Here is a 15243-nt window from a genome sequence, read left to right on the forward strand (position 1 = left end):
TAAGTCTAAGCAAGATTTTTTTTTTTAGTTTTATATGTGGTCAAATTGATCTACAAATAGTGATTTATATAAAATCCTAAGTTAGTACAGTAATGTTGAAAAAGGAGAAATTGCCTGTTCTATTAGAAGATTATGCTAAGTTGTTTCCAGTGATTGATGTTCATATGCTTGTACGCCAGTTAGAACTGTTTTCTTGCTGCTCTTAGAAGAAGTAGAAACAGTAGGAGTGGGCAGGTTGACAGGGACACACTGAGGTTTAGAAACTAATAGTGGATTCTGGGAACACATAGGGAGTGGGCACTGAGCTTCCCTGCTGGTAGGAAACCGTAGAGATGCTGCACCCTATGGCCAGTGCTCTTGTTCTCTGTCTGCTGCTGGCCAGCAGCTGGAATGTGGCTCAGTCCTGGGCTACAGGCCAGTTCTTCCTCTTTCCAACCCTTCTTCTCTATACCTCCTTTTTCCCTTCTTCTTTTAAGTCTCATTTTCTGTACTCTCCATTCATTTGCAGTGGTAAAGTAGATCCGAATATTTGAAGATTTAGAAAGTGTTTCTCTGTTGTGATATGTAATATTCAGAAATACACCTGGAGGGAGAAGTGCAGGCTGACTGGCTGCTGAGAGGGTTCTGCTACCTCTTCCTAACTGTGTACCTGGTCTCCCTCCCTTGGTCACTGCCTTCATGACCCTCACGATCAGTGAGGTTTATGGAGACTTAACTTGGCTTACACAGGATTCACAATTAAATTATTTATATAGTTCTTTTTCCAAATCAAGACATTTAATGAGAGACCAGAAGAGCAAAATGCTATAATTTTACATGTGTTGGTTATGCCAGGAAGTTTATATTTGACATAGTTAGAAAACTAAACTATAAAATAATACCTAAATGTTAAAATGTAAACATTCAATGGTTTGCTACCGCTAATGGCTACCGCTAATAGCTGCTTCTTACCCCTTTTAGGAACGAAAGGAGAGGCTATCCAAATTTGAATCTATTCGTCATTCAATTGCTGGAATAATTAGGTCTCCAAAATCGGTACTGGGCTCATCAACAGTAAGTAGGATTGACTGTGTGTCCCCCAGTGATCACTGTCTTGCTTCTTTCAGGGTTATATGTTTGTGCTCACACACAGGAAAATTACATCAGATTCAACTTTCTCTGTGCACTGGACTCTGTTTACATTTGCATATAGTATAACCCTGAATAAAATTTTTATAGCAAAACCAGAAAAAGCTTTTTTGTAATGGACCTCCCTTACTGCTTGTGGACATTCTGAGGCCTCCATTGGATGCTGGAAACTGGGTAGTATTAAGTCATTTATATATACATTTTCTATACATAGTCCACTGATGTATTTTACTAGACATAGTAGGATAATAGCTACAGGAAATGTTGGTAAAAACAGAACAGGTTCCACAGCACAGTGTGATGGAGGCTGTGTGAAGGTTCTTTCAAAGTATACCATTCTAACTTCTAATGGAGATGTGAGATGATGTGAGGCCTTGCTGGGATATGCTAACTGAAATTGCTAGGATCAGCATGAATGAAAGGGACCAGCATGTTAGAGATTTCTTATACTGCATGTATATAATGATGGGGCTTTTCATGTGTTTGGAACCTCACTAGAGGAATAGTGTAAACAGGCATCTAGGGCAACAGCACTTTTATAATAGCTATTATTACTGTGTGTGGGTTCTTAAAATGCATTAGTTTGTATTTCCATTATGAAGAAAATTTAGTAATAAAAGTAATCTCTTTGGTAGATTAATCATTGAAATTTCAGTTTGCTGTGTCATGGTGGAGCATCCTAGAGTTATGTCTTTAACAAGAAATGCCTTAACAACCACTCGGAACTGTTCTCTGGTGTTAAGTGCTATCTATTGTCTCCACTCAAGCATAAGGCTAATCAAGGCCTCGAGTTTTAATATGTATGTGATTGTTACGCATGATAAGCCTGGGAATCCAAAATGAATAACTATTTAAAGACAGTCATATTTAAAAATTCTTGATTACGTTAAATGCTTTTCTATAGAAAAGCCCTTGCCATATTAGCATGTGGTTTGTTTTCTTGTGATAGACCTAATAGAACATAAAATTCTTGTTTTTATATGTACAGCAGGAGGTTTCAGTGTTTTCACTATGCTGTGCAGCCTTAATCGCCACAGGATGCTGGAATGTTAGTCCCCCCCCCCCCCCCGTAAGGGTGCTCCACGGGATGCTGGAATGTTAGTCCCCCATAAGGGTGCTCCACAGCTATTAGAAGATAGCCTCACTTCCACACTTGTCTCATCTCCTGGTACCGCATATCCTTATGACTAGGCCTCTTGCTGGGCCTTTCACCTGCAAAGGGTCATACAGCAATAGGCTTTATATATTTAGTTTCATTCTATTACTATAATATTTTAAAGGTTCATTCATGTACTATGTGGCAATCTTTAATTTATAAGATTGAATATTATTTCATTGCTTAGATTTATATTTCATTACTTAGATTTATTATACCATTTTGTCTCTTCATCATCTGATAAAACATTAGTTTTATCATTATATGTAAACTCTACTTTGTGGCTTTTTACTGTGAAAATTTTTCATTCTTTGTGACTATGAGTTCATTTTTCTTTGTCATATACCTAGTAGTAGAATTACTGAGTCATGCAGGGATTCTAAATTTAAGATTTTAGCAGTCTGCTTTCCACATTGGCAGCGATATTTACATTTCTAACAATGTATGTCTGAAACTTACTATTTCTTCACATAATTATCAATGCTTGTTGTTTTCCTCGTTTTGTTTAGTTTTACTGTTTTGTTTTAATTGCAAGCTTTTAGTGACTGGTTTGTCATTATCATTTTTATTTTAATTTTTCTAATGACTACTAATAATAAATTTTTCATGTGCTAATTTGCTATTTATGTATTCTTTAGAGATGATTCTATTTACAATCTTTGCATGCTTAAATTTTTTTGTGTGTATTTTTTTTTTTTGATGGTCTGCAGATTAAGCCCAGGTTTGAGCATGCTAGGCACTCTGTCAGTGAACTGAACCTGGATCCCAGGTTTGTATGCATGCTAGGCACTCTGTCAGTGAACTGAACCTGGATCCCAGGTTTGCGTGCTGTATAAGCACTCTGTCAGTGAACTGTACCCACTGCAGTAAGCTTGTTTTTTGTAGATGTTGAGTTGTATGAGTTTTAAATTGTTTTGGGGAAACATTTTCTTGTTATACACATAGTATAGTAAGCAAATGTTTTTTTCTTAGCCTGTAAGTTTGCCTTTCTGTCTGTCTTTTCTTTCTTTCTTTCTTTCTTTCTTTCTTTCTTTCTTTCTTTCTTTCTTCCTTCCTTCCTTCCTTCCTTCCTTCCTTCCTTCCTTCCTTCCTTCCTTCCTTTCTTTCTTTCTTTCCTTCCTTCCTTCCTTCCTTCCTTCCTTCCTTCTTTCCTTCCTTCCTTCCTTCCTTCCTTCTTTCTTTCTTTCTTGATAGTGTCACACACAACTTTTAGTTTTGATGAAGAACACATTACTTTTTGTGACTTTGATGTCATATGTAAAAAGCACTGCCCAGCTCAAGATGATGACAAATACTCGTCCTTGTTTCCTTCACAGACTTTCACATATGCCTTGAAACAAGGGGAGTTGATTTTGTATGTGGCATGGGGTGGAGGTCTAAGTTCATTCTTCTTCATTTGAAAGCATATTTGTTTAAAATATTTAGAAATCAGCAATTATGAATCACTGTTTATTTTTTGAAGGGGGGTGGTGGGTTTCAAGACAGGATTTCTCTGTGTCACAGCTATGGCTGTCCTGGAACTCACTTTGTAGACAAGCATGGCCTTGAACTCACAGAGCTTTACCTCCCTAGTGCTGGGATTCACAGCATGTGCCACTACATCTGACAATTTTTTAAAGTTTAATTTTAGATAAAATAAAGCATATATATTTCATTTATATATGAAATTTATCATAATAGTGTTTTTAACTGTCATAGCTATTAGTCTACATGCTTTTAGTCTGCGTGCTTTTTAATGAATGATTAAATTATGGAGGTAACTTTAAAGCACTCCAGTGGGATATTTGGATCCTGATGGAAGGAAGGACATGAGGTAGGTAGCTGAGATGAACCAGGCTCAACTATGTATTGTGTCTGATGTGTCAGCTATCACTGTCTATTGTTTGGTTAAGGTCACATTTTAACATCAGCTCCCAGTAAGTGCTTTTTCAGCATATGAAGGAAGCCAAATAGCACATCATTTATATCCCAGAGCCTGGGACCAGCTCCTCATCCAGTATTTTTCCATCTTTCCAAGACTTTCATTTTTCACTGAGAACTATTTGCCAGGCCCTGCTTCTGAAGCCAGAGAAAGAGGTGTTGGGCAGTATTAGCTGCACCTCTTCAAGCTCCTGGCAATCATAATGGTTCATCTGAGTTAGAAAGCTCTCAAGCCATATTGAAATTACAGAGACCTGTTCCAACCATACCAGGAATATTGCCCTTCCTCCAAGGTTTTTTTAATATAGACTTGGTCTAATGTGTGGCTGAGCAGCCCCGTTGTTCCATGTCACAATCATGTGAGAACTGATATTACTCCTCTGATCTATATAGTGTCCCCACAATTATAGCACTCTTTGAAAAAAACATTATTTAAAATCAGATTCTTATAAGTCTTGGTCCAAATTATTGTTGTTTAATCCAAAACATTTTGGTTTAAAGATCAAAAGGTTTAAATTAGTCAATCCTGTCTCTTTAAAAGTATTGACATAGGTATTATTTTAATTTTAAGAACCTTTGAGATGGGTGTGGTAGTGCACACCTTTAACCCCAGTACTTGGCAGATCTCTTGAGTTTGAGTTTCAGTACAGTCAGGGCTGTGACACAGAGAAACCTTGTTTTGGAATGAGGGGAACCTTTCAATGAGAATTTGAACGTGAAATATATTTGCTACATTTTATATAGAATCATTTGTTGGCATTTTTCTTGAAAACTATATTATAACTATGTTTAAGGATTTATTAGTTCAGTATTAGTATTATAATATATACTTCCCACCACCAGCATGCGCGGAATGTTATTGTTCTCATGTAGTTTCCAGTGTTCATCTTTGTGTCTAGAATAACGTTGTTATTTCCATAACAAGACAAATTAAAATTAAACACATATTAAATATCAGTTGTTTTCTATTATTCTTAAGGTCTTAATTTACTTTTTTTCATTTTTAAAGTGTTAAAAAGAAAGAAACAAGGAAATATAAAAGTTTCATGTTAGTATAGTCATATGCTAATTTCATCTGCATGGGCATATTCAGGATCATCAAAGTTATTCTCTGAGTCGCAAGTTTTGAATTACTTGTATTATATATATATATAATTTTCATGAAGGGCTTATTGGGATTAATTTTGTATAATTTTTGTTGTCTGAGACAAATCGGTTCCATGTGTTAGTTCAGAAGTTTAAAATAAGCACATTGTGTCACCGTCTTGTATTCTGCTGAAGTATGCCTACATGGTGATTACTGCAGTGATCTCCATACACTTTAGCTGAAATGCGTGACGTGACATTGCCAGTGACTGCTAGTGACAATGTGCTGTCACTGATACTGGGGCACATTTTGTAAATAAAGTAAATTTGTTTTCTTAAGCACAAAACTGAGTTATTCTCTCAAGATGATTCCCCCTTCCCTCCCAAACATACTTCATCTTCAAATCTATCAATAACTTCTTTGGTGTTAGTTGAACCTCATATTTCAAATCCCTTTCAGAGTTACTAAGTTCTCCATACTCTTCCAGTTTTTCTGGACAGTTGACTGACTAGGGAGAGAGAATAGACTATGGTATCCTTGCTTCTGCCACTGTTCCATCAGGAAGGCCCCTTGGGAATGACATCATGTGGATTCCTCATCTTTGGGTACTTTTGCTGTTGGAAAGACTTAGAAATAGTTTCCTACTATAGTATAAACAAACAAACTAGGTTTTACTATATTAATATATTGTGATAAATATGGAAAACAAAAATCCAGTTTTTCTAATTACCTTCTTAAGAAATGATCAGCTCTTGGTATCAGTTTCACAAAGCGCTTTGGACAGATTTCACCCTCACTTTTAAATGTAGTGCCCTTTACTTGATTACTGGTGGTTCGTTTGTTGTATATTATTACTTTTATTGTTGTTGACACTAAAAGAAAAAAAAGGCTTGCTATATTTATGAAAAATTGTCACAAAATTGCCACATCATGTACATTTCTTTAAAATTTCAGTGTCATAAATGGAAGAACAATCACCAAAATGTACAATATGCTTGAGGCCTATTTGGGACATTTTCTTTTTTCCACCAGTAAGATGAATTTGGGGTAATGGTATGATGGACTTGAATGTGCATATTTTAGACCTCTTCAGTGGTACAGATAAGTGAAAGCTATCTTCAGAACTAGTTTTCATTTACTACCTAGTTATCATAAAGTTCATAATATCAGCCTATAAATCCTCATGTGTAGGTGTTTGTATGTTTCCACTTATCTTCTTAGTCAGCTTTCCTTTTCTGTTCCAAAGTGCATGAGATAAATGACTCCAAGGGGGAGAGACTCATTTCAGCACTTATAGGAGGTACATGCTCAGAGTTTACCAGCCATGAAGGAGTCTGTATGGGGGTCCTTTCAAGGATATGCCACCACATGGTCTGTCTTCTTTTCTTTGGCTCCACTCACCATGAGCCTATTAAAAAGTGTAAGCAGAAACTGCTTATTTGTTTCTAGCTGCCAAGACCCAAATAATCACACAGAAACTGTATTAATTGCAACACTGTTTGGCCAATAGCTTAGGCATATTCCTAGCTAGCTCTTACATCTTAAATTAACCTATTTTATCAATCTGTGTATTGACATGAGGCTGTGGCTTATTAGTGACAGCTTGTTACTCCTTTGGCAGTTATATGGCGTATCTCTGACTCTGCCTACACTCTTTCTATATCTCTGTACAGATTTTCCGCCTGACTTTACTCTGCTAAGCCATTGGCTGAAACATATTTATTCATCAACCAATAAACACAATACATATACTGAAGGATATCCCCCATCATCTCTCCTTTTCTGTCTAATTAAAAAGGAAGGTTTTAACTTTAACATAGTAAAATTACACATAACAAAACAGTTATCAAGCAGAAATTATAGTTACAATATTTAACCCATTTATTGTTTGGCAAATTAAGGAAAATACTCTATCATCTATGCGATCTTTGTGAGTCTAAAGTTTTATGTCTAATTTATCTTTTATCATAAATAAGGAAAACTATAACTATCTGTCTTTAATTCCATCAAAGATCTGAGAAGGATATAGTATTACTTAATTAAGCAGAAAGTGCATTGTAAGCAACTTCCAAACTTTTAGAAATGACAGAGACCTCTCGCTGCTTGGACAGTCACCCAGCATTCTTTTGTAATGTTGGGGCATCTATATTCAGCTTTCAGGCCCATAGTATCTGGCAGATTTTTCCATGAAGAAGGAAATTTGAAGATCTGTTCTGTCTTGTACTGGCAAAGTTCATCAGTTGATTTTTTTCTGTGTCCTTGAGAATGTCTGGCAGTTTCTTCTTTGAAGCAGGAACTCTGAAGGACCATCCCATCTTTTGGAAAGTTTAGCAGTCATTTTTCCTTGGGTCCTGCATGTCCAGTTTATACAGCAATACCATTAGGTAGTCCAGGCCAAAGCAGTTTCTTGCTCAAATGACTAGCATACTCCATAAGGAGCCTCTTTAATGCCCATCTTTCTCTTGAAGTTATTGGTGCTGCCAGAAGCAGACATGTTTCACTATTGAGAAAAGTCTAAGTTCTTAAAACCTTTAAATGTCATTTTCTGTAGGTCTTTGAAGTGTTGAAGGTTTTCTATCTAACTGAAATATCTCTCTGTATATCTAGAAAGCCTAATTAACATGACTACAAGTTTGACTATTATAAATGACTATTAATCTGTAATTTTTAATTATACATTTCATTTTTAAATGAGCTGTACAAACACAATACCATAAAAAAGAGCAGAAATACATATACACAGTGTGACAAAATCGACTGTAAATTTGTATCAGTAGACCAAAAATGCATACCAATATAAAGTGTTCATCTCTATATATCATATCCCCCCTTTTTTAAGAAATTGACTGTGACCATTAATCACTTATAATCAACCCCATTTAAATGAAAATAAACATTTATAAACAATCATTTTTTGGAATTTGGGCATAGTTTTCTCCAAACTACTTCTTACTGTTTGTTGGGTGAAGTGTTTTTAGGGGTCGCTAAAACATTTTGGGGAGGGTCTTGTTTCATCAAACCACATTAGTCTGAAAGGAATCCACGTGTTCTCATCTTCTGTGGAAACAAAAGCAGAATCTCTTTTCCAAATTAACATCCTCAGACTCAAATTTTGAAGTCAAGATACCTTTATGTTGGTTTAGTTTAGCAGGCCCCAGAATCAAATATCACTCTGCAGTCAAAAAATGCAAAGAAAACACAGTGATATACATAATCCAGACTCTGTGTGTATTTTCCATCTTTGCGTGGCTTATTTTTCTTTACTCTATTACTTTTTAATATTTATTTTATTATCTTTGATCCTTTAATCTTTAACTGTCTGTACTTCTCTTTCTGTCTGTACTCTTTTTCTTCTCTCACCCAAACTTACATACATTTTTTTAAACACACTGTGACTTATTCAGAGGTTTATTTTTGTCTGAATCTGTCTTTATTGCATATCTGTAACCATTTTCTTACCAGGAGCTTTTCTTAAAATGCTAAGTGGCATGGCTTACCGGAGACAGCATGATACTCATTTGACAGTTACATGGTGTCTCTCTGACTCTGCCTACTCTTTGTATATATTTCTGTTCAAATTTCTTGCCTGACTTTGCGCTGCTAAACCATTGGCTGCAACAACTTTATTCATCAACTAATAAAAGCAACACATACAGAAGGATATCCGACATCAACAAAGTCTTCAACACAGGGCTTTGGGGAGACATTTTATATCCAAACTATAACTTTATTATTGATTCTGATTTTTTTTTCAAACTTATAGTATGTTTTCATGGGGATCGTCAATACTGTATTCTGAGAACTATAATAATTTGTATAAATGTTATACCCTACCCATGAAATACTCCAGTAATACAGGGCAGTTTAGTCTTGTGAATAACTAGAATACAAGAGAAATTGTGACCATAGCATGTTTAATTTCATCACCACTAATTTCTGGAATTTAAAGACATCATAGCTAGCCTTTGCTTATTTCTGCTCTTTAGTATGAGCATGTAACCTCCTAAAACAGTAGGTGACTTGCTTTTCTTCCTGTTTCATGACTTATAATCATTTCCACATGTGTTGTGTTTGCATGCTGCTCATTTTCTCTGATGCTTCTTTCCCCAGGCTTTATTTGCCATAGCTGTAACATGAAGGGCCTTGCTTGTTGGGGTTTCTGTTCTGCCCGGTACCCCACAGCCGGCAAGCCCCAAAGAAAATCACACAGAGATCTCCATAAGTTATAAAACTGATTGGCTCATTAGCTCAGGCTACTTATTAGCACTTGTAGCTTACATTAACCCATTGTTCTTATCTGTGCTAGCCATATGGCTCGGTACCTTTCACAGATGGCAGGTTACATCTTGCTTCTTGGTGGTCTGGGCAGGAATGGGAGCAATGGGCTTCCTCCTTCCTAGCATTCTCCTGTTCTCATTGCCCCGCCCCTACTTCCTGTCTGGTTGACCCGCTTATACTTCCTGCCTGGCCAATCAGTGTTTATTCAAAATAAACAGATTGACAGAATACAGACAATTCTCCGCATAGTTTTGCAAAACCAAGGCCAACCTTGTGACAGAGTAATGGCTTAACAGAAGTAAGGTGAAGGAGTGAGGGAGAATAGCTTAGCCAGGCAGCTCAAGGTCGAAGCCTAGACCCATTCCTGCCTACCATCATGTACAGTGCACAATCTGAGTAGGCCAGAGTTAATTAATTCAGTGAAAAAGCAGGTTTAATGTGTTTGTTATAAATTCCTCTGGATGTACTTCTTCATAATTTTTCTGATTGATGAATATTGTTAAACAGGTTTATTTTATGATAAGGGGAATTCTTAAACCTTAAATGCTGATGTTCCAGTGCATGGTGTAGAGAAAGTATTGAAGGACATGTATTTGCGCTAGACTTTGGTCCTGCTACTTCAGATGATATTTTTCTTAATAAGATTATCATTTAATTTTTGATTGACTGATGAAATCAGATCATATGTAAGAAGTATTTTTACTTGCAGTGAATTTTATTAGAACAAATTAATTTTTTTTCTAACTTGTTTTTTAAAACACTTGTTCAGCTTTCTGACATGATCTCTATGAGTGAGAAGCCCCTGGCGGAACATGACTGGTACCATGGTGCAATCCCTAGGATAGAGGCCCAAGAGCTTCTGAGGCAGCAAGGAGACTTCCTGGTACGCGAGAGCCATGGGAAACCTGGTGAATATGTCCTTTCCGTGTACTCAGATGGCCAGAGGAGGCACTTCATCATCCAGTTTGTCGATGTACGTTCCCAGTCTACTTCCTGGGTATCTACTGATGGAATCCACTGTGGTATACATGAAATGTACTGATGGTTGCTTTATAAGAAAGTTTAACATTGGAATTTCTCCTTTGTTCCATAAATATGATGCTCTAAAATGGATTAAAACTTTAAATCTTAATGAGAAAATATCATATTTAAAAGTTAATAAAATTAAATTTAAATGTAAATATATAAGATGTTGAATTAAGAGTACTAATGTATTTTAAATTAAAAACAAAAGTAATGTAAATACCGTGTATTTCCCTCCCTATAGTAAAACTCAGGATTATGAAACGTGTACTTTTGAAGGCACTTCTGTAGCTAGTTTCAAGCTATGATATATTTTATTGAGTGAAATACTTTTCATTATTGATCTTTTTCTGTTTTTTATAATACCATTTGGTATTAAAAACAATAAATATAAAATTGTAAAGAAATATAAATGACATTCACATTATTCTAAAACTAATTTACTTTTTGAGTATTTAGAATTGCTAAACTGCTTTCTTTTAAGAAGTTATGATTATTATGTGTGTATCATTGTTGGGGGAAGGGGCAGGTGCGACTACGCTCATGCATGGAGGTCAGATGACGGCTCTCAGATGCTGTTTCTCTCCTCCTACCTGCGGGTTCTGGGGACTCAAACTCAGATCTCCAGGCCTTTGCAGCAAATGCATTTACCCAGTGCCGTCTTGCAGGCCCCAAGTATTTCCAAACCCTTGCCAAACCATGCCCTTGTATGTTGTCCTTATTAAGCACTCAATAGATGAATAGTAATTTTGACATTTTTGCTTTTACTGATTGAGAAATTTATAGTGGCTGTTTCTTTTTTTTTGCAAATAGAAGAATTGTTGCCTGTTTTTATTCTACTTCACTCCATCTTTTCAAATTACTTGCATTTGAAAATGCCTGTCCACAGTATTTGAGTTTCTGTTGCAGCACAAGACTGATATTAAATGCCATAGAGAAAGATCAAGCCATGACATAAACAGAAACTGTAGGATTTTAGGGACTTAGTAACTTATATACATATCAGTTTGAACTTAGGGTTGACTGAGTCATAAAATTTAGATTGACAGGCAATGATAAATTAAAATTAAAATGAAATATATTTTAAAATAAAACTTTGAAAATCTTCCTATAATGGCATTGTTTATTCTCTTGTTCATCTTTTCAGGAAATATTTATTGAGTATTATGTTAGGACTAAGCATATGAGTCAGCAACAACATAAAAGTAACACAAAATTAAAGGTGGTATTTAATATATGAAATATAATAGTTAGATAAATATGTAAAAGAGGTACTAATAAATCTTAAGGGAAAGATAGACTGTAATATAATAATGGCAGAATTCAGTACCCAGCCTTCATCAGTGACCAGATCATCTAACTAGATAATCAGCAAAGGAACATTGGAGTCAGCCCATGTTCAGACGCAATGAACCTAAGACATTTTAGAGCAGTGCATCTAGCGGCCATCGTCTAAACTGCACCTTGAGCATTTTCTAGAACAAATCATATGTAGGGCTACAAAAAATATCTTAACAATTAAAATAAAATCGAAGTATCCTTTCTGACCACTGTGGAATAAATCTAGAAATCAACAGTGGGTGACATTCTGGAAGCAACATTAGAAACTTGGAAGTCAAATACTGTCTTGAGGAAACAAGTCACCGAAGACATTAAATGAGAAATATAAGATTTTTGAGGCAAATAGAAATATATTACACTAAAACTTACAGACTATGGCAAACACCATTGTCAATGGGAAAGCCCTAGCAACCAGCACCAACATTCATAAGACAGTAGCAAGATTTTAGCTGGAGACCTTTGGTGCTTCCTAAGGAGCTAGAAAACCAAGAACCAGATCAGTACAAGGCAATATTAAACACCGGAGCAGGGATAAATGGAATACTTGGGAAATACAAGGACAAGTGGAATATGTTGGCTTTTGGAAAAGACTTAAAAAGCCTTTAGCTAAGTGAAGAACAGTACTCACTGTCAGAGGTGAGTGTAAGGCATTGCAGCCGACATTGCCAACAAGCACAGATGTACTGTGAACAAGTACAAAAACGGGGAAAATATCAGCGCTGGTGAGATTGCTCAGCTGGTAAAGGCACTTGTCACCAAGCCTGTTGGACTCATGTGGTGGAAAGAAAACTGAGTCCTGACAATTGTTCTCTGCCTCACACAGGAACCATGCCTTTCTCCCATGCGTGAATAATAAGAAAATCTAGAAGATCAGATAAATTCTGTGGTATGCAGATTATCAAATTTGAATAATGCATATAACACCCCTCCCCCAGTTGTTTGAGACAGTCTTACTGTGTACCCGTGGCTAACCATGATCTTGGGATTTTTCTGTCTCAACCTTTATAGAATTAGAGCTATAGCCTACCATTCTGGTTTAAAAATATAAAACATGAAGAGACTAGTAATGAGCCCTGAGATTGAATCAGTAATAAACGATTACATTTACTAAAATGACAATAAAATATTTATTAGTAAAAGTAAACTTGCCGTTGAATCACTTTTTCAAATTAATCAAAGAAAAACCCAACACTCGAGGCTTTCCTATGAAGTCTGCCAATATTTAAGACTAGTGCCAGTTTTCCCAAAGTATTTTAAAAATTGAAAAAGAATCCTTAAAAACTTATACATACCTACACTAGATAAGGAACAATCTCAGAATAAATTTATAGACCAATACCACTTAATAACATAGACATAAAATGTTAAATAAAATGCTGGCAAACTGCATTTCATGGCACATTAGAAAAGATCATCCACTGTGATCAAATGATGCAGGAATGCTTTAGTGTAAAATAGCTGATGTAGTAACAGAGTCAAATGCAAAAACATAAGGAGGGAAATTTAAGTAGACACTACGAAAGCATTTTACAAAATTCAAAATTGATTCATGGTAGAATAGCCTACACAATTCAGGGTGGAAAGAATTAACCACAGCCCAGTGAAGGTGATTCCATACCGAATGGAGAAGTCATTGAGAGTTTCCTTCTAACGTCTGGAACAAGACAAGGTTGCCCATAGTCATTGCCTTTTGTCAACATAGGATGGAAAGCCCTTGCCAAAACAATTGGCAAGAGAAAAAGAAGTAAAGGAAATCCAGAATAATAAAGAAAAAAAGCAACTTGCCCCTGTTAAAAGATTACCTGATCTCGTGTACAGAGATTTCTAAAAGACATTGAAAAAACAAACCTATTGGAACTAATGAGTTCTATAAAATTGAGTATCCAAATCGGCACCCCAAACACATTTGTATTTCTGCATGCACTTGATCTTAGCTGAAAGGCTCAGTAGTGATCATATTGCTGTATGCTGAGAAAATCTACCTACCCAAAAAAAGTGAAAATAACAGTTCCACTTCGAACAACCATAAACACCACAAATTTAACAGACAAGTGAAAGGAAAAGAAAATGTAAAACATGGATGAAGGATACTAAAAACATACAGATATATACATAGATATCCTATATGCATGGAGACCACTATAGCTAAAATGTCCCCATATGATATACAGACTCATCATCAACAAAGAATTATGATAAGTAACTTCAAAGTTCATAAGAGACTATAGATAAACCTGGATAGCCAAAACAATCTTGAGCAAAAAGATGCTGGAGTCATCACATAACCAGACCTAGAAATGTACGATTAAGTTGTAGTCATTAAAGTGACATTAAAAACAGAAAGAACCAGCCGGACAGTGGTGGCACATGCCTTTAATCCCAGCACTTGGGAGGCAGAAGCAGACAGATCTCTGTGAGTTCGAGACCAGCCTGGTCTACAGAGCGAGTTCCAGGACAGGCTCCAAAAAGCTACAGAGAAACCTGTCTTGAAGCAAAACAAAGCAAAATAGAAAGAACTATATTCCAGTGAGCAGAATAGAGAGTCAGAAACCAACCCACACATTTGTGACCAGCTAATTTCTGTTGGAGCCAAGAATACACCATGGCTCTTAGGTAAGTGGTGTTGGGAAAATTAGATGCCCATATGTATAAGAATGAAACTGCTCTCTCTTACAGTAACAAATATCAAATATATTAAGGCTTATACATAAAATCATAACTTATGAAGCTGCTGGTAGAAAGCAGGGGAAAATGCCTTAAGATATTGGCCTGGGAATTGGTGTTTTGATATGTCCCCAAATACAGACACCAAAAAATTGTTTGCTGTGTTTATGTCAAACTAGCAAAACTTCTGCATGGGGGGCTGGAGAGATGGCTCAGCGGTTAAGAGCATTGCCTGTTCTTCCAAAGGTCCTGAGTTCAATTCCCAGCAACCACATGGTGGCTCACAACCATCTATAATGAGGTCTGGTGCCCTCTTCTGGCCTTCAGGCATACGCACAGACAGAATATTGTATACATAATAAATAAATAAATATTTTTTTTTAAAAAAAAAGGGGCTGGAGAGATGGCTCAGAGGTTAAGAGCATTGCCTGTTCTTCCAAAGGTCCTGAGTTCAATTCCCAGCAACCACATGGTGGCTCACAACCATCTGTAATGGAGTCTGGTGCCCTCTTCTGGCCACCAGGCATACACACAGACAGAATATTGTATACATAATATAAAATAAATATAAAAAAAACTTCTGCATGAAAAGGAAGCCATCAGCAGAGTAAAGAGACAGATTAACACAATCAAGACAGCATATTCA

General features: G+C 36.2%; 1 protein-coding gene across 6 annotated transcripts in view; it reads left to right on the forward strand.

The window, feature by feature from the left end:
* Fer (FER tyrosine kinase) overlaps positions 1 to 15243 on the forward strand; it is a 341616-nt gene that overhangs the window by 129991 nt on the left and 196382 nt on the right. For all 6 annotated transcript variants that reach the window (XM_087906023.1, XM_087906015.1, XM_087906014.1 and 3 more), the window contains 2 exons: positions 961 to 1053; positions 10339 to 10542. In XM_087906023.1, the coding sequence (XP_087762149.1) occupies positions 961 to 1053; positions 10339 to 10542 (297 nt within the window). The remainder of the gene's footprint in view (positions 1 to 960; positions 1054 to 10338; positions 10543 to 15243) is intronic.

This window comes from Myodes glareolus, chromosome 1 (genome assembly GCF_982192425.1).
Source record: "Myodes glareolus chromosome 1, mMyoGla1.1, whole genome shotgun sequence".
In the NCBI taxonomy this organism is placed as follows: Eukaryota; Metazoa; Chordata; class Mammalia; order Rodentia; family Cricetidae; genus Myodes; species Myodes glareolus.